This window comes from Haemorhous mexicanus, chromosome 5 (assembly GCF_027477595.1).
Source record: "Haemorhous mexicanus isolate bHaeMex1 chromosome 5, bHaeMex1.pri, whole genome shotgun sequence".
Lineage (NCBI taxonomy): Eukaryota > Metazoa > Chordata > Aves > Passeriformes > Fringillidae > Haemorhous > Haemorhous mexicanus.
The window spans coordinates 56362427-56386710 of record NC_082345.1 but is presented as its reverse complement, the minus strand read 5'-3'; the positions used below and the strand labels follow the sequence as shown (position 1 = coordinate 56386710).

The 24284-nt window shown below is 40.9% G+C and overlaps 1 protein-coding gene across 5 annotated transcripts in view; it reads right to left on the bottom strand.

Annotated features, from left to right (window-relative positions):
* PLXNB2 (plexin B2) overlaps window positions 1-24284 on the bottom strand; it is a 252813-nt gene that overhangs the window by 67247 nt on the left and 161282 nt on the right. For all 5 annotated transcript variants that reach the window (XM_059847228.1, XM_059847233.1, XM_059847230.1 and 2 more), the window contains 6 exons: window positions 12178-13291; window positions 10307-10489; window positions 8600-8722; window positions 4798-4898; window positions 2550-2676; window positions 964-1114 (listed from right to left, as the gene is read on the bottom strand). In XM_059847228.1, the coding sequence (XP_059703211.1) occupies window positions 964-1114; window positions 2550-2676; window positions 4798-4898; window positions 8600-8722; window positions 10307-10489; window positions 12178-13278 (1786 nt within the window). In that variant the 5' untranslated portion in view covers window positions 13279-13291. The remainder of the gene's footprint in view (window positions 1-963; window positions 1115-2549; window positions 2677-4797; window positions 4899-8599; window positions 8723-10306; window positions 10490-12177; window positions 13292-24284) is intronic.

Genomic DNA, 24284 nt, shown 5'->3' with positions numbered 1-24284 from the left:
TAATATACTCCAGCTAGTGTAAAATTCAATCATGAGATTTTAATGGAATTGCTCTCCCTGCAACTAAAATTAGATTTTTACCTGTTTCAGCCTTAAGAGAATTGAAACTTATCTTAAAAAGTGCTTCCAAGTACCACTTTGACAGTTCACGACTGTTAAAATACATATAAAAGACTTATCCTCAGGGGTATGTCTGCAAGCTGTAAGAGCACATGTTTTTTGCCTGTAATTTCTCTTCAGATTTTTAAACTTGATACATAATAAACAGTGTTGTGTAATGAGTTTCATTCCATGTGTTTATGCATCAAGATGTATGAACTATGGCATGAACAATGCACTGTCTAGGAAACTGCACAGAATTATGGCTGGCAACAGACCTCAGGCCTATAATCAGTGCTTCAGAACAATAGTGCAGTCTTTAATTATATGATGAAGGATTTTTCCATCAGGCTCACTGCTGCAGAAGTTGGAGGACACACAGAAGAAGAGGCAGAAGGCTGGATGCTAGGAAGGATAGCCTTGTAACATGAACCAGAAAAAAAAATCCACTGAAGTACTGTTGACCAGAGCAAAACCAAGAAGTCAGACAGGAATTCCTTCATAGCTGAAGCAGGTATAAATCTCTTCTGTCCCCACAAGTCAGAGTGCTTAAGCTTAGATTAAGGTAACTGGGTTTTGTTTGTTTAGGACACAGGATAGTACCTCTCTGACTTCATGTCTATGTCTCTCCCAAGCTTCTGTTTAAGGCTCCCAGCAGAAACACTGGGAATGCTACAGCTTGTAAATATATCAACAGAAAAAGTTTGAGCAAATTGACAGTTCAGCAACAGACTATTTGGGGAAAAGGACTGGAAGAGGAAAAAAACTCATTTTGTAGGCGTCTCATATAAGAGCATAACATTGGAAACAGCAGTCTATGTTCTTTTCTCTTATTATCCATGTAGGGTAGCCATATTTCTTTACCTTGATGTTTTGGTGTTGGAGGAATTATATCAGGGGGATCACAAATAATAAGCCCTTCTTTCAACTGAGCAGAGTGCACTGTTTCACCAAAGGTACAGCAAACTTTGTCACTCTCAGACAAAACTGGCATGGGACTTACAGTCAGTTCCACCTGGAAATAAAATTTTAAAATGGTAAAATATCTGGAAGAAATGAGCTAAGACCCAGCAAGACTTGGAAAATTTCAGTTTCAAAGGTGATATTTTAGCTAGCATCACAGAACATGGCTCTCCTTTTCAATTTTTACTTCTTCCCATCTGCTAATCTTTTCTCCTTAAACCCCTACCAGTCTTTCCAGGCTGGGTCTTTGAATCAGACTGATACAAAAACCTATTGTCCTGTCAATGCATTAGACCAGAACAAAATTGTCTGTACAGACACACCCAAAACCTTTCATTCTTGTCCTCAGCATCCAGTTTAGCAACAGTAAAAGAGTGGTTAACACTTAAACCCTGACAAAATTAATATTACATTAACCTTAGGTGTTCTTAGTGAATAATGAAAACAGAGCTGGATAGGCTGGAAATGGTGGAGTTTGAAAGGGATGAACAAAAAAGTGGCTTCCTCAAGACTCCATGCAAATGCAAAAAATCCAACACGGAGAAAAGATTTCTGAGTGGTGATGAGATCTTAGCTTCCTCAGAGAAAGAAAGCATTTGAGAAACTAAAAATGACTAAATAAGATGGGAAAACTTAACAAGGAAAGAGAAAACAATTCAGCTGAAATTTGGGATTCTGTTCTTGACTTAATGTTTCAAGTGTGTTAATTCTACAGTCTAACTTTTTCCATTTTGTTTTGCCAGTCGAAAAGAGAATTATCCATTTCTCGCTGAAAGCAGTTATACTCTACTAATATTTTATTCAGCATAGAAACGGCCTTAACACAATGCTGTTTACATAATTTAGAAGTGGAATTGAAGTGACTTGAAGGAAAGTTTATTTCTGATTAAGAGGAATTAAAAGCAATTTTATTGATTTTACTTGCTGAACACCCCCAGGAAGAGCTCCATCTGCATTGGCATGCTCCATTTGGAATTAGAGCAAGCTGTGACACCCTGATCACACTCCAAAAACTCAGTTTTGCAGTTTTGTTGCCACAGAGTCATTTTGCATGCTGAATTTACCTTCTCCATGTATCTGCTGTGTAGGCAAATCCACTGCTGATTTTAAAGCAACAGCTTATGGCTTCACTGCTTACTTAAGTTCATGCTCAAGTAAGCTGAAAGGGCAGCATGAAATCTCCCCTACCAATTACTTTTTATGGGTTATACAACACTGTGCAACACTTTCACAATATTCAGGTAAGTGTAAGTGCTTTATCATCCACACTAGTGCATCACTTTGGTTTACCCAGGTCAAAAACGTGAACTCAACCTGCAAGAGCAGCAGGCAAGAGAGAGCACTGTGAGAAATGACTGAGACTGAGATACCAAAACAGCCTCCTATTCCCAGCCTCCACTGTGCATGAAGAAATCAGACATTCATCTATCTGGTAGTCACACCAATGTGCTTAAAGAATATTTATGGAAATCATCTTCCGGTTATACCTTAGCAGGAGCTCTGCGACTCATATTTAGAGGGTCTGCACTAATGATAGTCACACATGTGCCACTTGGACTCCACAGCCAGTGGTTCTCCTTATCAGCTGTACCACAGTCTGCCTTCTTTGTGCACCTGAAAAAAAAAAGGAACAAAACCCAAAGCAGTATTATAGCTGGACTCTGCTTTCTCTGAATTATGCAACAATTTCATGATTAGAGACTGAAATTACAACACAAGATGACTAAAATTTGCTTTAATATTGACTAGTGGGGATGCTATTAGAGAATTTTTAACAGAATAAGTGGTGCAGTTACAATTGATGGTTTGACATGCCAAGAGCAAGTGCCTACGCTATTTTGGACAGCACCTTGAATCAGGCAACCCAGATGCAGGCAGTGACAGCATGGGAACCATGGGGCAGCAGAGCCATTTGAGATCAAGCTGATAATCTTCATTGCAATATGCAACAACATCCCGAATGAGAGGGCACAGGCTGCTTTTTTCCTGCCGGTCAAATGGCAGACACCTATGTGTTGCCACTGATAAGACACATCACTCAAGAGGGCAAGATGCAACAGAGAAGCATTGCTGAGGGCATATGAGCTTGTGGATAACTTCTGTGCAATCCCAGTGCTACAAATGTTATTTTGTAGGGAATGTTTTCATTAACAACTGCCGCTATTTAAAACCTCTTTCTGCCAAGGCAATGTTGCAACTATGGGAAGGCAAGAGCAGTTGTGCAGCCTCCCCAAAAACACCAGAAGATTTTCCCAGCTCAAGTACAGGAAGAAATGCAGTACAGAAGCTGCATGGGGATACAAAAGCTTGTTGACGTGGGGACAGGCTCATGTGTATTCTTTCCATTCTGTGCAAAGTTTAAAAGAAAATGCTGGGGGATCTCTGTCTGCTGTAGCAGAAAGTTGACTATTAACTCATCAGGGACTTTAATGCAGTGCAGCTGTTGCACAGCACTGTCAAACCTCCTTTAAACAAATCATTTACATACAGAGTAAACATTCATATAACATATCCCTAAACACACCACTTACTAAGTGCTGTGTGTGATCATGAGACAGAACTGAAACTTAGAAACGAAGCACTTTTTTTCTCCCCTTTGGAAATAATATTAGCAAATGTGAAAATTCATGTTTGCCTGTTCTCAGAAACCATTAATATTTTGAGATATTGAGGTCAGTGGTCATATCAGAAACCTGAAGGGAAATATAAGGAAAATTGCCTTTTTTATGATATATGCCAAAGCCTTCAACTCCCAGCAGCCCAGGAGGAGTTTGAGGTTACATTCCAAATTCTCAGGTTTCATCCACAGCAACTGAAACCCCAGGCTGGAGGAGTTACAGTATATTACATAAACCTGCACACACCACATAAGTTTTTCTGCAGTGCTCCATATTATGCTACATCAGGCTGATAGGTAACCTAATGCAATAGTTCACATTTTCAGGCAGGAAACTAGAAGCCTGAAATTCATCTGCATATTATAATTAAACAGCCCCTTTGTTCCAACAGCAAGAAGTTAGAATCACGAATTCCCAACCACTCATGCCAAGGGGTTAATTAACTTAGTAGTCAAAAAGAGAACTGCAGGGCTGCTCTTCCCTCTCGGCACTCTAATCAATGCAGAGTGTAAAGAAGAGACATTCCAGGGCTGTTCAGTGCTGTCCTAGTTTACATGTGCTTGAATATTCATTCAGTGAACCTCTGCAGATAGTCAGCAAAATGTCACTTTCTGCTCTCCTACAGGCAGGTGAGGGTTCCCTGTAGCTACATGTCTTGATAGAGGATTATGTAAAACCAGCATTTGAACTATACACTCTGTTTTAGACACGGAACATTTTTTCTTTTATGTTCTTTTTTACACTTTACTGATGTACTTAAAATACATGCTATAGTTTCTGAATCTGAAATAGGGAGCATTTTTTTTTATTTTCCGGGAGACCATGTGACTGTACAATTGAAAGAGTGATAAAACATACAGTTAGAAGATGTAGAATCATTCTCAGTACCAGCAGAAAAGTATATATTTTCCCAAACTAATCAAATCTGAAAAAGTCAACGGGGACTTTTTTGTGTGCACAGATTATTGATATCAATGTCTGTGTGATGAAATGACTGTCAGGAGCACCAGGCTGAGAATGAAGAGCTGGGATCAGCATGCCCAGCAGCCACGCAGAGCACAGGTCAGAGCAGGAGCAGCTGCACTGCCTGCAGCTGAGCACCCCTGGCAGCACTCACCTGCCCTCCCGCACGCACCAGCCGCAGTAGGGATCCCTCGCCTGGGCGCACTTCTCGCAGTCCGAGTACTTGTGGCAGTCCTGCACAGGCAACCGGTACACCTGGAAAACCAAAAGCAAGGCAAACCTAGCAACTGAAGGTGGCACAAGGAGGTGGAAACATTTGTGGACTTAGCTGTACAGTGTCATTGCCTGTGGCAGCTGTATTATTATACTCAGAGCTCAGCCTGAGTATATTAAGTATATTATACGTGTTTTAACAAAATATTTATAAAACCAGTCTGTTCTTTTCCCCCTTAACAAAGTCTAAATTCACATACTTTTTTCTGCTTTTTTCTCCCCACTCCAGTATTATCTAATCTGTCTTCAAAGTAATGTAGGACATTGTTATAATCAAGAATTACGAGCAAGCTTTACAAAAATGGAGCTTTTCTGTTCCTCCAGTTATATTACTTGTGGAAATCTGCACCTCAGGACAGAAATTGCATCAGCAATGCTCTGAATCCAAGAAGCAGCTACTGCAGGGTGGATACTTTCAAAAGACTAACTTTGTACTGACTAGATCATTTTTTAAAGAGAATATTCTCCTCTCCCTATCACTACCATGGAGGTGAAATTGTTTGGAAATGCACTTCCAGCCAGAAGGCATTTCAGAAAGTCTGCAAGCGTGAGAGAGCCAGGGTGTTTTGGGTTGCTGCACTTCTCCATGCATAACCTTCCACCATGGAATACATTCACTAAATAAAATGGAAATAATTATGACAGGAAGCAGCAGGGGAAAGAACATCATCAGATCTCATGTCTCATTCCCCCAATAAATATACAGCTTCTAGTTTTGATTTCCTTTGGTGTGGAGAATAAACAACATTTTCTTTGGCTCACAGAAAGGAGAGCCATTCCTTTTAGCTATGCTGCTGCAATGATGCAAGAGGAAAACAGGGCATACATCTTCCAGTTTATGACTACATTTTACTTTTAAAGAGCACAAAAAGTGTAGAAACAGAAACTCTGAGATGTAGGCTTTATCGTCTCATTTTAAGACAATGCCAGCCTCATCTCACTGGCAATTACAAAGTTACTTTGACAGTCTGAGTTTGGCCTTTTCTTCATATTTGGAGAGTTAAAGAAAATGACTCAGTTAAGGAAAAAGTCAATATTGTGCTCTTTCCTTGCACTTATTAATACAGGGGTTTCAGCATTCTCTTCTTTTTAGCTAACTGGAGCTGCATCACTGGCCCTCATTCACTAACTGGTACCCATAAGTAATTTAATATCCAGTCAATGGGTTTTTTTTAATTGAAAAAATATTTGTTTCACAGTTCTGGCAGGCATAAACAAGCCCTGGGGATTGCTGTCTCTGCAACTTTTATGTGACCTTAATGACAAAAACACCCACCAAACCGAAACCAAACCCAAAAAACCAGCTCCTTTAACAGCCAATTACAAAATGCAAATAAGTTAATTTCAGAGCTTCTCAGGTTGGCACTCTAAATCAAAAAGTGCTAAAAACTAAAACAAGCAAACAAGCTTGATCATGGTAAGTGACTGCTACAGTGACTGCTTTCCTCCAAATACATAAGGTACCTTAAGGAATCTGGGATCCTACCAGTGATATACACTTGCAATGGACCAGCATGAGCAGCACAGAGGTTTATCCTGCTCTCTGCTCAAACTTTAGGAGCAGAGGGGACTGACTACTGACAGCATTTGATCAAAACCCCCCACTGCTCTTGGCACCACAACAGAAGCTGGGAGAAAAGAGGGGAGAAAGGTGAAACAGGAAAGGAAGAACTTGATTTTCACTATGGATCTTAACCTCTGTATTGTTTTTCCCCATGTTTCTCTGATTTCTTTTTAAAGAAGTTATCACCCACCACATCACCACTTCCACTTTGTTCAAGTGCTCACAGAGCCCAAGCAATTAATTTCGAAATGCTGGGGCAGTCTGCATCTGCCAGGTAGCTCAGCAGTGTGCATGCCTGTCAGTGCAGCCAGTTGTTTTTATTGTTTACCTTTAACCATTAAAACACACAAATCAGGGTTCTGATATCTCTATTCCCACAACCACAACCATGCCTAACCCAGAAGTACAAATTTCATCTCTTATTCTTCCTTCCTTGCTTATGTCACCTTCTTTCTCCCAGCTCCAAAGGCCTCCATTCTCCTCCTGTCTATCTGCTTCTAAAAGTGGGTGGGACTGCTCACTGTAATTAACTCGTGGAGATGACAGTAATGCAATGCCATTACAGAGCTCCCAACTTTAGCTATTCATATTTAAGCTAAACAGGTTTTGTAAAAGAAAACTATTATTCACATTATTCAGAAACTGCAGCGTCTATGAGAGCTACTTGGAAAAGATTTAAGTAAAACCCTTTCTTCAGCAGAAATGTGATGCATTCTAAATTTAAATGTTTTGTAGTGATTGCTTTTTTTTTTTTCAGGTTTTCTCTGTAAATAAGCTGTCTGCTGTCTTTCTAAATTCTACCATTTTAAGCTGATTGTCATCAGAAAGCTTGTCTTCCTTCAGTGTTGCTGGGAGCCCTTACATTGCTCAGCAGCACACACAGTAGCCTGGTGTGGACCTCAGGGCTTTTACAGAATGTGCCAGCTTGTCAAATGGGGGGCCAGGCCACCCAAAGTTTTGTGGACAATGTTGAAGCTTGGACCTGTGTTCCAAATCTGAACAGAAGCCAAATAAGGAGTAACAGCAACTCAAAAAAAAAAAAAAAAGTAATCTCTCTCTCACACCGTCATATTATTAAATGCTTTATCAGTTGTTTTTCTGGCATTTTTTCCAAAGTTGTTTCTAGCCTAAAAAACTTCAGCTAGGCTATAACATTCCTGCAGCAGAAATTTATATTAATCTCTTTATAAAACAGCCAGAAAACAACTTTCTTGCCCTGTCTTCCCAAATACTCTCCTTTCACAGCCCCCTCATTCTCCCTGTGTTAGTGGTGCAGAGCATTTCCATGTTGCATTCCATGTCACTGGCAGAGCTGCAGACGGTCACAGCCTGTCACCCACCTTGTCCTGGAAAGCTGCTGAACAAAGTGTTTGAGGCTGGCAGCTCCAGCCTCCACAAAGAAAAGTGTCAGAAGAGGATTACCCCTGGGGGTGGAGGAGAATCTGGCATCCCTCTCATTTCCTACTCTCTTTTTTCCTCCCAGTTTTTACAGACCTCCACTGTGCCTTCACCTTACAGCAAAAAGAAGGGGCCTAGGAGAGATTGCCCATGCCTTTCCTAGTGAACTTGGACTTTTCCTACTGCACTCAGTCCTAGCAGAAGCTTGAATGAAAGTGTTTCCCAAATATATAATTCTCTCCATTGCTTCTTAGTTTTTGACACCAAGACTCACAAAAACTACAGGTGGCTTTACAGACGTGTCAGTGAGAGCACACAGGAGAGCATCCTGAGTGCTGAAGTGCCCTTGAAAGGATCTGCTGGCAGCCACAGCACCCACTGGTACCCCATGCCTCCCACACTGAGCGCTGGGGCTGCCTGACCCTGAGGCGTGCTGGTGCCAAACATCTCCACTTCATCCCTCCCACACAGCCTGTGTGACAGCTCCAGAGGGGATCTCACTTCCCATTCCCTGTCGCTACGCATCATGGACATTACAGCTCTCCGAGTCACAACAAGTCCATCAGCTTAGACTTGAGAAAGGTCTTCATACACACAGAGAAGGGGGAGTCCCACCAAAAAGGGCAATTTCCAGGAACGACTGGAAAATGTATAAATCTCAGGTTAAGTTGCAGAGAAAGCAAAAGAGGGCTGGGTCCTTAATGCAGGCAGGACACGTTACCTTGTCAGTGGTCATCACGTACAGATTTTCCTGGGTTTGATCAAGGACCAGGTCCTTCTTTATGGGTTTGTTTAGTTCAATAGTAAGAGAGCTGTACTCAGTTGCAGTGGATGACAGGAACACCTATTTTGTGGGAGAAAAAGAAAAGGTGGTTTATGTTGCCTTTTCCCCACAATTAGCCCTATATCTTGCTATTGTTGTAAAAGACAATAAAAATGTTTCTAAAAATATATTAAAGAATATAACTAAAAAATAAGAACAAAAGGAGGACTAAGGCGAATCTTCAAGAAAGACATTGAGGTGCTGGAGAGTATTCAGAGAAGGCCAACGGAGCTGGTGAGGGGTCTGGAGAACATGTCTGATGTGGAGTGGCTGAGTGTGTTCATTTGGGAGGAACAGAGGCTCAGAGGAGACCTTAACACTCTCTACAGCTACCAAAAATAAGTTTGTAGTGAGGTGGGGTTGGTCTCTTCTCACAACTAGCAAGCAAGAGGGAGAAAGAGAAAGGCCTCAGGTTGTGCCAGGGGAGGTTCAGATTAGATATTGGGAAATACTTCTTCACAGGAAGGTTTGTCGGCCATTGGAACAGGCTGCCCAGGCAACTGGTTAAGTCACCATCCCTGAAGACATTTAAAAGAGATAGAGGTGTGTCACTTAGGGACATAGACTCACAGAATCACTAAGGCTGGAAAATACCTCCAAATTCACAGAGTCCAACCACTAAACTAGCATCACCATGTACACCACTAAACCATGTCCCTAAGCACCACATTCACATGACTTAGCATGTGGTTTGGTGGGACTTGGCAGTGCTGGGTTTAAGGTTGGATGTGGCCATCATTCTCCTTCAAGCAAAAGAAGGTGCTTGGTGTTACAGTCTTGATATTTTAACACCACAAATATGTCAAACCTTGAGCACCACACAACCAGAATTTATCAGAGCTTCAGCTTGGGCTTTGTACTGCCACCTCTATTCACTGAATGGCCAGAATGACTACAAAATGAAAAGTTGCTCTTAAACCAGTATGAGCTTGAATAGAGATAAGGCTAAAGCTGTTAGATTACCTAAAGCTGTTTATAGAAAGCTCTCAGTAGGTATGTAATCCTTCAGGAAAAGTGCCATTCAGGCAATGCTAATTCAATCTGTGTATCACACAGCTGAGGTACATCGGAAATAATGCCTCTTTCCTTTGAGATGAAAAAAACCAACCTGTGGTGTTCACATGTCCCCTGAAGAGAGAGAAACTGTGAGACAAACGGAAAAGAAGGAAAACCCAATTCTTATCTCGCTTGTTGTGCCTGTGTTGTGCTAAATGCAATATGGAGATTGTTTACCCAAAGTGAGGATGTTTTGTTCCCTTGGCCTGTCAGGGCCAAGAAGTGTGTGTGTGGGGGACTGTCACGGGACAGTCACGAGAGAATCAGAGATGAGTGCCGTTCTGTGCAGTTGTGAGCAAGAGTGAGTGCTTGGCAGATTCAGTTTAGATACAATGTACATAGTACAGTATAATAAAGTAAGTCATTAGCCCTCTGATGATGGAGTCAGATGCATCATTCTCTCCAACCTTCGTCGGAGTCGCCGCTGATTTACAATACCAACTTCCACGAGAATTTGGTCCTAGTATGAGATCTTATAAATCCCATTTTGACTTTTAGTTCATAACCTTTTATATATACACCTTCCAGTCTTCCAATCCAGTTTGTTACCTTGAGGATTTTCCCATCCGACGTTCCCAGAAAGGCCACGGTGTGCCCGTTCTCCACGGCCACAGTGACGGCCGTGAGGTTCATCCCTTCCTTCTGCAGCACCGCCTTCTCTACAACGCCATTCCTGCTGCCCAAGAGGTACGGCAAGTGCTCGGAGCCACAGGGGAAATTTTTGCTTGCATTCTAATAAGGAATAGCAATACAGAGTGATGTTAAACATTCAGATCACTAATTCCTAGCTAAGAATGAAGTGCAGCCCTATTATTAGACAATATAATACCCCTCAGACACTGAAGAGTAAGAAGAGAGAAATGGATTGTCTGGGCATTTGCCCCCAGCCAAAAGGCAGTAATCAGACAGCAGCCTGCTAATTGAGAACTGCTTCCATGCTTTCACTTTCCAGGAGAAGCAGGGAGAGATTTTTTTTTTTTTTTTTCATAACAGCAGCAGTTTAAAAATTAACCAGTTGGTTTAATTAAAATGAACATGTCATAGAGACTGGTTTAACCAACTTTGCCTTGAAGACTGCTTTTTTAATTGCTGTTTTGTTTCTTGCTTTGCTGCAATCCATAAAAAAGCAACTCCCTGGCAACTATCTCATGAGCTTCAAAACACTCCCTCTTCACTACGCTTTAATCCTGAGTGGCAGCAAGGGCTACCAGAAGGAAGTTCATTCACACCTTGCCTTCCCTGCTATATTTGGTAACTAAACCATGTTTCTCATCTGAAACCCACACCTTATTTTTGTCAGGAGCCACGGCCACTCATCACATTCAGGATTTCTGTGTTTGATGCTCACCCCATATGCAGGGTACTGCAGCAAGTAACACTGGTGGTTTGAAGCAAAATGTGCAATTTTGACTATCAGCACTAGTGACTTACTGTGTGGGAGATGGCTTCAGTCTCACAAGATGAAGGATTATAGGTCAATATCAAAAAAAGATATTCCCATGCCCCATCCCTTCAGCTGTTCACTCCTCTCCCTGGACTATAGCATATCACTTCTCGAGTTGTGCTCAAACAGTTGCTTATGCAAGTGTGTACCTTGCTCAGGTTGAGAAATTAAGACATCCTCTTAAAAGCTGGCTGAGTTATTTTTAAGATGATTTGATTTCTCAACCCAGTTTATGGCTGGCTGCAGGAATGAATGAGTGGCATGCACAAGTGGGGCTTGGGAATAGAGTGATGTGGGCAAAACTGTCAAAAGGCCCAGAGAAATACTCAAAATTGCCTCTTAGATACAGCCATGGATTGAAGAACAGTAACTGAATGGTTGTAACAGTACAAAACCTTCAAAAACCTTATAGTCAAGGTAATGACAGGCCATAAAAAGATGGTTGTCATGCTATACAAGTATTTTGAGCCACACTGAAATATGAACACCACCCGAAATACAGGAAATTTGGGTATTTCTGTTGTCAAACGATAAAAATAGAAGTGAGAAAAAACGCTGAATTACAGATACCATCTAAAAGATTCTTAATACCACTTAAGAGCATTGTAAATACACTGACTGAAACAACAATTGTCTACAGTGATTACCCGGAAGCTGATCATGGATGTAAAAAATCCCTGCATTTTACTCAATAACTCCTATACCAGAAGGAGCCCTTTAAAAGAAATGCATTTAGGAAAGCAACACTTATCTTTGAGAAAACATCAAATCCTTTCTAAGAGACTCAAAATTTTGTCATTTCTTATTTAACCTGGTCCACAACCTCCCTACATTCAATTTCTATAGTGAATCCATCTATTGAATTTTCAGTCATCTTAATGCAGTTTAGCCCAAAGCCACCCTAAAACATGTAGTTGTAATTTCCCACAAACTTTAACACAGATTCTCAAACTAATATTTATATCATTCATATTACCAGTCCATGTAATGCACACGGGTTTTCTGCTGAAAAAAGTTTGTAAAATGAGCTGGTATTCTTTTTAGTGTAGCAATCGTTCCGGTTTTTTTCCATCTTTTCATTGATCTGCCGCAAGGAAAACACACACATGGCAGATTTTAGAGAGCCGTCGTCTTTGTTTACTTTGCTGAAGAGTGCAAGAAGAACTTTGTCATCTGAGGGAGTATCTGCAGGTTGTCCCTGCTGAGCCATGCTCTCAGCCAGTTCGTTTCCAGGGGTGGTGACGTAAGCAGAATGACAGTGGTCATAGGCACCATCATCATCATCTTTGCAACCCAAGTCCATTTCAAAGTAGGAATAATAATGGGCATCGTCTTTGCACAGACGTGCAATCAGTGTGCGGTTGTTGACAGGTTGTTTCTCTTGTTGATTAAAAATAAAATAAACATAATTTTTATCCTCAAAAACTGCCACAAATTGTTGTGTGCTTGATGAGTGATAAGCTGACTTAACAGCTGCTGAGTCTGTATACATTTCAAAAATGTCTTTCCCATCCCTGGCGTAAAGCTGCCGAGTGCTGATTATGATCCCATTGTCATTTGGTCCATTCCCTTTCCCAACAAACAGCACTCGGTCATTATTCAAGGAAGTGATCAGTCCCACAGTTGATACATTCTCATCATTGCTTGCCACAAAGGACTTTTCTCCACTACTATCTACGTAGTACTTCTCATCGCTAATGTTTTGTAGATCTCTGATGGCACAGATTCCCTTAAAAAGGCTTCCACATACCACAGTTGTGTTATCCACCTTGTTCAGCAACAGTAATTTGTTATAATTGTCAGTCAGTACGGCCTCTTTACATTGATTTTCATCAATGGGAGGTGTGCATTTTTTGTTGTCCTTTCTTGGACCCGTTTCTACAGATCTTATTACTTCCAGGTTTTCTGTAAGCTGATACAGTGCATTTACCACTCCCAAATAGATTATCCCAGTGTCATTATCCACTGTTAGGTGATTTAGCTCTGTAGCACTCTGAAAAAATTTCAGTTCCTCATTTCTGGATAAGGTGATGCAAAAACAGCTCAAGATGGTCAGTGTCCAGATCCATAAAGCCATTTCTATTTAGTACCTAAAAAGGGAAAGAAATAATAACATGAAACATATAGAAAAATACAATTTACACAAAACTGAGAAATGTGGAAGCTTTTCATCACTTAAATTCACTCATCCTTGTGCACGTGTAGCCAGCGTGAAGATTATGGAAAGCCTCAAATCCTGTTAATTGCCTAGCAATTTAATCTGTTGGGGAAGGCTTTAACAAGGTCATATGTCTAAATGATGAACATATAACCAATTAGATTGATTATATGATTGTGGTAAAGCACAATGAGAACAGCCAATTTGAAACAACATAGAGTGACAAAATGTGGTAATGATTGTCCAGATAGCATCATACTGTGTCAATTATTTACTGCTGAGGTTTTAAAAATAATTTGGAGAATCCCACTTTCGGGTAGCTCCTCCTTAAGAGGTGAGGGGGGGAATTTACATAAAAGTGTTGGAAACATTTTGTATTGTGGGATTTCCCCAGAAAGGAAAAAACCTTCTACTGCAAACAAGTCTGGATCTGGATGCTGATACTTTTTGAGAAGGCATTACACTAATCCTTCATCAATGTGAAGCCAGAAGATGGTAGCTCCCTTAATATTCAACATTGCCTTTTACTATTGGTATGCATTAAGCTCCAACACTTTCATTCACTAGAATACTGCAACTTAATAGTTTCAAATCTGTCTTAACAACAACACTTTTAAATTTTTTGGGATTATGATTCTGTTACCTTTTTTTTAAAAAATTCCTTTCAGAATTGTTTGTTCCCAAGCAGATTGCCTGGTTGCTGAAATTAGAGAAAGACCTTCTGAAACTTGTAAGTAGGATTCTAGTTCTAATCAGAAGAGTTAAATGAGGAGTCTCATCCCCTTCCTGAGGCCTGAACATTTTGTTAATGTTTTCTCAAAGTGTTTAGTTCTGAGAGCAGAAAATAAAAGGTGGCATGCTGGACACATTGATATTAGGAGGAAAAGATGAATACTGTTTGGAGAAGATCAAATATAATCCACCATATTTTCATCTTCAAAGTCAGCCATGGGATTCTTTAATCTGATGAGGAAAGAATCTGTAAATTCACAGGGAATCTCAAGTTAAATCTGAAAATATCTGGAGTCTAAAGAGAAAGGAAACTGTTAAAAACACAGAAAAGTCAAGAGAAACATTTAACAAAGCAATCTAACAGGTATCAGTCTCACAGGATGAGAAAAACCAGAAACTGAAAAAATGAAACTTTAAAAAATAACAATAAAGGAACCACCCTCCTTTGTCACCTATTCTGTTTTGGCAAGAGCAATAGAGTCTGGTGGGATGTGAAAGAGAATGGCTGAATCACCACTTATACTGGATAACCAAGACTAAATGTTAACAACCTGGCTGTAGAAGTTTGAACAGGGAAGTAAGGACTTCTGTTGTAAGCATGTCATCTGTGAGCTTCCCAAACCACCACAGCATTGCCAGCAATGCAGAAAGACAATGTCTGCCCTCCAGTATTTGAGTGTGTTTTGCTCCTCTATGGAGAAAATGCATGTGCAATGGTGAGAACAACTGCCCTAAAATCAGAGTGATCTAAACTCTAAATCCCCAAAAACCTACCAAATGTAACTCAGGATAAATAAAGCACTAACTTCAAGCTTATTTTGCTGAAGGTCCTATCATGTACCAAACTGAGTAGCTAGCTAGAAAATGATGCCAAAGACAAGAGATCACTGGCAGCACAAGCTGGATTTTCTAATGATAGATTGAGTTCCTATGACAGTGACCAAGAAAGGCTAAGACTTATAACCTATTCTCCAGACACACAGACTTTAGCACATTTTTTGCAACGTAATGAAGTGTTGGATCTCTTTACAACAACAGTTGGCCTACTCGAAGGAACCTCGAGTTCTTCTGAATTCTTCTCTTTTCTGACTGTTCCCAAGGACTTCAATTTTCCAGCTTTGATCCCATCTTACTTCTCCATTGCTAAATGATATGTGATAATGCTTGTCATCTAGTTTCAAATATTATCCCTTACAGTTATCTGCAATGAAATAAAAAGCCAGCTTGACACACTACTGCAGTGTTTTTTCACACCAGTTTTATCACTCTATTACCTATTGTACAAGGATCAAACACAGAATTGAGATTAATTTGTTCCTGCTTTTCTCACAAGGTAATTATTTTTAGATTCTTATAATCTCTGCTCTCAGTCAAAGAAAACCCCATAAATAGCTCTACTTACAAAAAGTGCCTTAAATGAATGGAAAATAATTCATTGAACCTTAATTTCAGTACTCAGTTCCCCTCCATGTTCCTGTATTTCAGAGGCTTGAAATAACCCATTTTGTCCATTGGTGGCACCCAGGACACAAAGGCTGCAATTGCAATACTCCTGCCTTTGTCCCAGAAGAATGAAGAGTCTTGCTGGTCCGTGCCAGAACCAGAACTTAATAAAAAGTACATTTTGCACATCTAAACCCGTCTCTTAGAGGAGTAATTAATTCTCTGTATAAAAATGGGTAATGCTTCCTCCCTATTATTTTCTGCCTTGTTTACTTATAAAATTTTTGACTTAAATTATTCAGAACTACATGCACTTTCCATTAATAATGCCTTATCTTTGTTTGTTTGTTTTTGTTATTTACTCCCTGCCCCTCCAGTCTCAGGCCAACCCCCATCAGATTAGCGCAGATCTCAATGCAAGGTAACAGTTCATCATTCTCTACACTTATTAGTTTCACTTTCCATACTCTCTCCAAAGCAAATAGTAAACAAAAATTAAATACACTATGAAGAGATTCAGAATTAAACTCTCCTTCACTTATCAAACAGCAGGCTTAAGAAAATTAAAAAAGCAAATAGAATGAAATGAGGTGAGCTACAACCACAGGCCACTTCCACCTGTTTTTAACTTAATTGGGAAGAAGCAGCTGGAAGAATCCTTCTATGACCAGCTGGTGTGATAAGAATGCCAGAGCTGCTATTAACACGGGTGCTGAGCTGAATTAGATGCTCTGGGAATGTATCAAGAAGCAGTCTCCTGCTGTGAAAAACTTCCATTCTAAATGAACAAGTTGCAGAAACACAAGAGAAAAGGTGTAAAAGCACAGGCTGGAGCACGGATTCCATGATGTTCTGCACAGGAAATGTATTTCCAATGGCTTAATCACACACTGTATCTACACACAGGCCTGGGTGGCTTACTCTAAGTTATGCCCTGGTCCTGAGAGCTGCCATACACCCTCCACCCTCAATCTGCACTTAGTTTTAAGCCCTTAGCAGTCTCAGGATAAAAGAAGACCAACAGAGCATTTGCCCACATAATTTTTTTTCTCTCTCAAAGTCTTGTCTCCATCCAGCCTCTTGTCCCCTCTACTGCTTCCTGCAAGAAATATGAAATTCTAGAATTTATATGCAGGAAACACAGGGCACCCAGGAGAACACTTCATACAGGGGAACTGCCATAAAGTGACACTGTTGGTAATCACACAACTACCAGAGCTCTGCCTCACAGAGATCAATTTTAAAGCAAGCACCCATAACTTGGTATCTTTTTACTTATGCAAGACCAATAGCCTTAAATAACATCCAGTTCTTCAAAAGGCATGCAGAAAAAGGAGCATCTGTAATCTACAAGCACAAAGTGAGCTTCAAATTGACTTCACATGATTACAAACAACCCTAAAAACTAGCACTAGCACCATGCTGATGTGGACTTGGCAGGTGTTCTTCTTCAGTGTAAAATCATCTGCTGTGCCTGAACACAGGAACCTTCAACTTTCCAGCCATTCCCCATCACCTTAGCCTTTGATATATCTTCAGCTTTATGCTAAATAATTTCTTACATTTGCTTCAGCTGAAGTGAAAGAATACCAAATTTTGTCTGAAACTGGAATAACTGAGAATTAAAACAAGTGTTATTCCCAAAAAACAACAGACAAGAAAATTTTCACTGAAGGAATAATCTCACCATTTTAGCTTCTGTGGTTTTTTTGCAGAGTATTTCTTCATTAATCACATATATGCTTAATTAAGCCCTACTATGTCTTCTCATCCAGACAAAATTTTTTAACTTGAAATTCTTGTTGAGAGACAAGCACTTTTGCCAAGCAAGGCAGGTACTGATATGCTTTAATGGCAAGAGATGCAGAAAACTGTGGTTCTCCCAGCAAACTTTCCCTTAATCAGAGGGACTCCAGAAGATGTACAAGACACTTAAATTGGAAAAAAATATTGATAAAAAAGACTCAAAAATTGCGACATAAAAAAGGTAACAGCCAAAGAATGCACTCCAACGGCATGGTTATTTGGGGAAAGATGAATGAAAATTCTCTTCTCTCCCATTTTGAGTAACTTTTTAGCTTTTATTAAGTGCGCCAAAGGTTGAAAAGAATTCAGCTTTCAGTTTTGGGCTCAAAAGAAGTCAAAACAGAAACTGGAAATTGTATGAGAAGCAAGGGATGAGCAGATTTTCAGTCAGGATTTCAAAGCTTCTACTTCTGCAAGAGCTGTAGGTAAAAGTAAACTCTTCCTCAGTTACAACTTCTACTAATATTTCCTAAAACAAATGAGCAATGGAGCTCACTGGTTCAGAGAATGAATCACCTGAAGCAACACTGCAGGATTCAAACCCATTTCACAAGAGCACGGCAACATACTAGAAAGGTTTTGGAAAGAGAGGAACAACTTTGTTGGTGTGCTATGCCACACATCCAAAATTGGTAGAACCAGAGAGAACAGTGATGGCTGTGATGGTGTCCATCCCTGTAGCTGAGACAGTTTGCTGTCAGCAGATGGGACCTGTGGGTCAGAAAACCGTGGGAGGTCATGCTGCGGAGAACGAGAAACCAATATCCACTTTATTAGATGTTGTGATAGCCTGTACTTCCCAAAAGGAGCAATTTTCCTTCCCTTTCACTTTTCAAAACACAGTTTGCTAAGATGTATAGACCATCTTCATATGGAACAAAAAATTCCATCAGCTCAAACTGCCTGTAAACTGGCAACATATGGACAAATACTTTAATACTCTTTCTATTCCTGGTATAGAAGACAAAAGTTTTGCTTGTTTTCACAAGACAAATTTTTAAATGTTTTCTTTTTTCTTCTCTTTTTTTTTTTCTGAGTAATTTTCAATAATGTAAGATTTTTTTTTTAATATGTGCAATAGTTATATTGACACGGTTCTGTACAAGGACCAGTTGAAAATTATGGATTTGCCAAGGAAATAATAAATGTAACACCCTCAGTCCCTGTGCATTCTGTCGGTGTTTCCTACAGACCCAGGGAAAACAAATGGAAGACACATGGAAACACAAATTCAGGTTATTGAAAACCTGGGTTTCTTATATCAAGAATAAGCTGTGGTGCCCACTAAATCACTGTCACTCCATTCCTTGGCTAAACAGGCTGAGAAAAACATGATGACAGGATCAGGGGTTGAGATAAGGACAGGGAGATATCACTCTTCAATTACTGTCACAAGTAAAACAGCTGCAACTTAGGGAAATTATTTTAATTTGTTGCCAATTAAAATCAGGGAAGGATAATGAGAACTGAAACCAAACTTCAAAAAACCTTTTCCCCACACCCACCCTTTTTCCTGGGCTCAGTTTTACTCCCAAGTTCTCTACTTTCTCACTGCAAGCAGCCCAGAGAGGTGGGAAATGGGAGCTGAAGTCAGTTCATCACATCTCTTCCCCTCCAGCGTGTGTTCTGTCCCACATGAGACAGTCCTTCATGGTCTTCTCCAAAGTGATTCCTACCCATGGGCTGAAGTTCTTCATGAACTTTTCCAGAGTGGATCCCTTCCACAAGGTGCAGTCCTTCAGGAGCAGACTGCTCCAGTGCAGGTCCCCCACAGTGACAAATCGTGCCAGCAAACCTGCTGCTGTGTGGCTCCTCTGTCCACAGACCACTGGTCCTGTCAGGAGCCTGCTCCAGTATGAGCTTCCCACAGGGTCACATTCTTCTTTGGTCTGGGTTCTTCCAGGGGCTGCAGGTGGATCTCTGCTCCCCCCTGTTCCTCCCTGGGCTGCAGGGGCACAGCTGCCTCACCATGGGCTGCACCAGGGGCTGCAGGGGAATCCCAGCTCTGGTGCCTGGAGCACCTCCTGCCTCCCCATCTTAATTCACTGACCTTGGTGTCTAAAGAGTTGTTTGTCTCACATTTTTTTTACTACTCTCTCCTTGCTTCTGTTGCACAGCAGTTTTTAACCCTTAAACCTGTTATCCCAGAGCAGCTTGGCTCCAACCAGTCCAGGTCTGTTTTGGAACCGGCTGGCATTGGCTCTTTTGGACATGAATGGGGGAAGCTTCTGGCAGCTTCTCACAGAAAGCACCCTTGTAGTCCCCATAACCAAGTTCTTGCTATGCAAACCCAATATCCCCATACCATGGTTTCATCTGTCAAGAATGAGAATGAGTTGTACTTTGGTCCAAAGGAGAGTGAATCTCTGTCTTGTGCCTACATCATAAGCAGAGGCCAGCAGTGTCTGGGAGAGGAGGGAATGCACTGCATGCCTCCCCTGGGAAAGGAGCATGAGCAAGAAGGTGTTTCCATCACTCTAGAAATGCTCATCTTTCAGAAGATCTGAGATAGCAGCAGCAAAAAGATCTAGATAACTCACTGCCTGAGATAACCCTTTAACCCAAGTGGACACTGTGGCATCCCACAGCCGGGTGAGCTGGGAGCTCAAGGGCAAAGGGATGTATTTGAAAGGATGAGGAAATGTTGTATGACAAAGATGGTCCAAAAGGAATTTTAAGGACTTTTTTTTGATTTTGCTTACTGCAGCTTACATCCTTATCAACCTTCACACAAGGAAAAAAGATGAGTTTTGAGAACCTGAACCACCAATTATTTACCAAAGATCACCAAATCTTTCTCACGTCTCACAGGCTTCAAAGGGGTAAGGGAGGGGATTAAACAGGGTATCTCATCCAGCCCTAGTATCCCTGGCAACTACAGTAAAACACTATTGCTGCATACCACCAAGCTAAACAGAAATATTTTCTTGTCCCACCTTAGAAATGGTTTCTCCAGGCATTGTAATTGTATTAAATTGTATTAACAGCTGAGGAACACAACTGCCTTGTACAGTAGGTTCTACATAAATCAGCATCCCAGCATACCTATGACAAGGACTCTCCTGAACTTTGTGCAAAATTGGCAGGATTGTTTAAAAGTTTAAGAGAGGCAAACAGCTAGAAAATTCAGAATTCATATCAATAATTATGTTATTAGCTTCAAGCTAAATTAATAACACTATTAGTAGTTGGAATCAAAACCTTTCATCCATGTACACCTGAACTTTAAAGTACTTAATATTCTGATCCAGATCCAAATTCAGAGCAAGAGGGAGCTGTGTGAGCCTTAATTTTTCAACTAGGAGTCACTCAAAAGAGCATTAACAACAGGTAATGAGATTCAGAAAATGCATACTTTAAAAATTTTGCTATTGCACTCGAGAACTTCCAATAATGTCCTGTTTCTGCAACATCAGCAGGTAAACAAAAAAAAAAGAGTAGCACTTGGCAGATTTATATGCACTCTTCGAAGCAGAGACTCAAATGAATTCCCTGGTTCATTTCAGCCAGACCTGGCAATGTTTTGATTTTGAAAATCTTTTACCCATAGATTCTGCCACGGTCCAAGGACAGGTTATTTGGCTGGTCTTAGAAATCAAAATAAAATTTCTTTTAAGTGAAAATATTTTCAAGATTTTATGGTGCCAAGCAGTTTAAAAAAAAAGTCAATAAAAACAGCTGCTGTGGAGAGACCTAATTTGACAGCATTCACTACCAGCAATTACAGATTATAAGCCACTATGAGACAGGGTTAGTTTATGCCAGAAAGGTCTCTTCAAATCCTATTTTTTATTATGAAGACAAGTGTTCATATTATCATCCCAAATCAGAGTGTGCACATTCACATTCCAGCCCCACTAATGCAGGCAGGAGCCCACACAGAAAAGAGAAATGCTGCAGAAGCAGACCTGCTTTCATGCCTTCCTGGACTACACCACCCATTCAGTTTGGGCCTCTACATTCATCCCTCCATCTTTTCTCCATTCTCTCAGTAGCAATAAAGCACTCATTTTAACGAGCCTCGGTTTCCCAAGTGTTACAAAGATGTAGTTGATCTGTAAGAAAAGCAGCTGAGTGACGTGTTTAATAGCAAGCAGCTGACTTGTCAGGAATCTGAACCCACAGAATCTCCTCTTTGACCTGCTTTGTGTTTTTCTTGAAGCCATGAGATCTCCTAACGAACAAAAATTAGGATTTTATTTTTATCTACAATCTCATTGAGCACTAGTCCCAATGATGCCCTATGGACTACCACCCAGCTGAATCAGTCTGCAGCCAGCACAGGGCCACAGGGCACTCCCGACACTCCCAAAGCCACTTACACTGTTACACTACCTGATCCTGCAAATGGCCAAACCTGATTTGGCTGCAAGGGTAAACACCTGCTGCAGCTCCCTGAGCTTCAAGGGGGGATGACTTCCTGTAGCAACTGCTATACAAGGCAGCCACAGAAGCCCAGCAGAAAGCTGGGATGCCTCATGCACACTCATCAGCTCCATGTAAGCCCTAGGTTATTTTATCCCTTCTGCAACCCAGGAAAAAAAAATTCTTTTCTTTTAGCTGGTGAGCCTGCAGAAAATGAGAGTCTGGAGCATGGGAGGGAAAGCCCAGGGAGTTGGATAGTGCTGATTTGCAGGCTTTCCTTGCACCAATAAGGGTATTACAGCACAAGGAAAAAAAAATGCATTTAAACTGATAGTAAAAGGAGACTCTGTGTCACCAGCTCCATGCTACAACAAGGAACTGCTTGTTTTCAGTGCTATAAGGTCATCTTCAAGGACTGCTTTCGGACTTCCCCTGGAAGAAGCCAGAAAGGAGGCGGATTTTCTTCCAGCGTGGGGGAATCTGACCATGACCATGTGGAAACAAACACAAAGTATTCTGGCTCCTTCCTTGCCAGAACCAGTTCTTCTGTGTAATTAACCTTGTAATTAACCATTTATCACACGCACAAAGAAATGTTCAAGTCAAAAGGACACTTCCAGCATGTATGAATTCAAACTGGGAGTTCACAGGCAGGCAATTGGTCTCGCCGTCCCCCTGAAAGCAGAAGCACCAAACCACCCTGTGATGTCCAGGGCAGCTGCAGCCTTTTGCAGCAGCACCAGCCCCTGTGTCAGCAGCCTGAACCTTCATGTGTCCCTTGCTGACATGAGCACAGCCAGAGGAGAGCTGCAAAGAGCCAGGATTTCCTCGCTAAGATATGACACGGACATTTAAAGCTCTGCAGAATTTTGGCATGAGGCAGAGCCAACATTTTTGTCTTCCTGTTATATTACAGTGTCATAGGGCTTAATAGAAGCATCATGTATAAGCTGCAAAGATAATGCCATATGAAATTGATCCTATAAATCAGTGGGGTAAATAAATTTTAACCCATAAATTAATGAAATGCAAATATGGTGAGTAATGCAAAAAAATTCTTTCTTTCCAATTCCACCTCTCACTTGGTAGTGTGTCTGCTGGGTGATTCCCTGTCTCATCACCATGCTGTCTTCCTACTCTTCTGTTTCTCTTTATTTAGTTTTTGTATTTGGGTTTAACATATCCCTGCATTCTTAATTTTCATGTATTTATCTGTCTGTGCCAGTGATTTATCCAGGACTACTGAGACATGGGACAAAAGCTCTATGCAAATGGGCAGCTTTTGACCACACTCAATAGAGTACTACAATATACATTGTACTCAGGCAGCTGATAATGCAAGCCACAAAGAGAGAGGGGTAGATGGGGAAAACTCTTGAAACTGAAAGTTTATGGATTGTCAGGAGCTGAGAAACACATAGAGGAGGAATATAGAATTTTCCTGGCTTCTGCTACTGGAGATAATTCACAGGTGTTTATCTGGCGTGTCTTTCTTGAAATTTTTTAAACTTTCAATTGGACCATTTGTATCCTCATGTTGGTGTTGCTGATTTTGATCACTCTGAGATTAAAGTGAGGTTTTTTTCTCTCTATCCTTCAAATTAATATTCATGACAGCTTTAAAAGGGCCCTTTTATTTTTCTTGCCTTACAACATCATCTTTTCTCATCTTCTTACAGCTCCTCCTCCCACCACCTTATTTTCTTTTTTTCTTAGGCACAGCCTCCAAGTCTTCCTCTCTTACAGTTGCTCAGTTGCTGCTACAACAGCCTGAATACTCATGTGTAAAGTCTCAGATTACAAAATAAGAGGTAGAAGAAAAAAAAAAGGGGGGGGGGGGAATAAAGGAACAGGAACCTCAGGTGATTTTCAGATCTCAATGGGGATCTCAGACATACTCACGGCCTTATTGACTTCCTATCTCTTTTCAAACCTCACCTGGAAACACCTCTTTTGTTTCTTGACTGCTTTTCCCTTCTCTTTTGTTTCCTACTGCTCTCTCAGAAGCAAGAAAAGCACAGTGAAACATGCTTAACTTGGTGGAACCTGCTGATACTCTCCATCCTCAGAGCTCACTCCAGCTTGGGGAGCGGGAGGAATGAGTGTGCAGAAGAGATGGTGCTGTATGAACTGGAGTCCTGCCTCAGGGAGCCATGAAGATGAGCTGATGCAGATGGAGCCACCCAGCAGAAAAAACAACCTGTGGGGGGCTGTTGCTGCTCATAGTCAGAAAACTCCTGCAGCTGAGAATGGAGCTGGGACAAGATGGGGAGACACATGACAGCAGGGCAGAAACAGCTTGGAGAAGCAGAGGCATAGCAAGAAAGGGCACATGATAAATATTTGGTAAGGGGATATGAGTAGAACAGAATCCACAAGAAAGGTGCCTGCAGGAAATTGAACATGCTAAAATAAACACCATACACAGTCTAAAGGGTAAAGGACAAATATGGAGCAGGCTGCATGTTCCAAGTCATATTTGATTGCACTTATTTACCTATTGTGGCTTTTTGGCTGCCACAAGTGAAAGAAAGGTAATTACAGCATTTTCACTTGTGTTTAGCTTTTCCTGGTGTTTC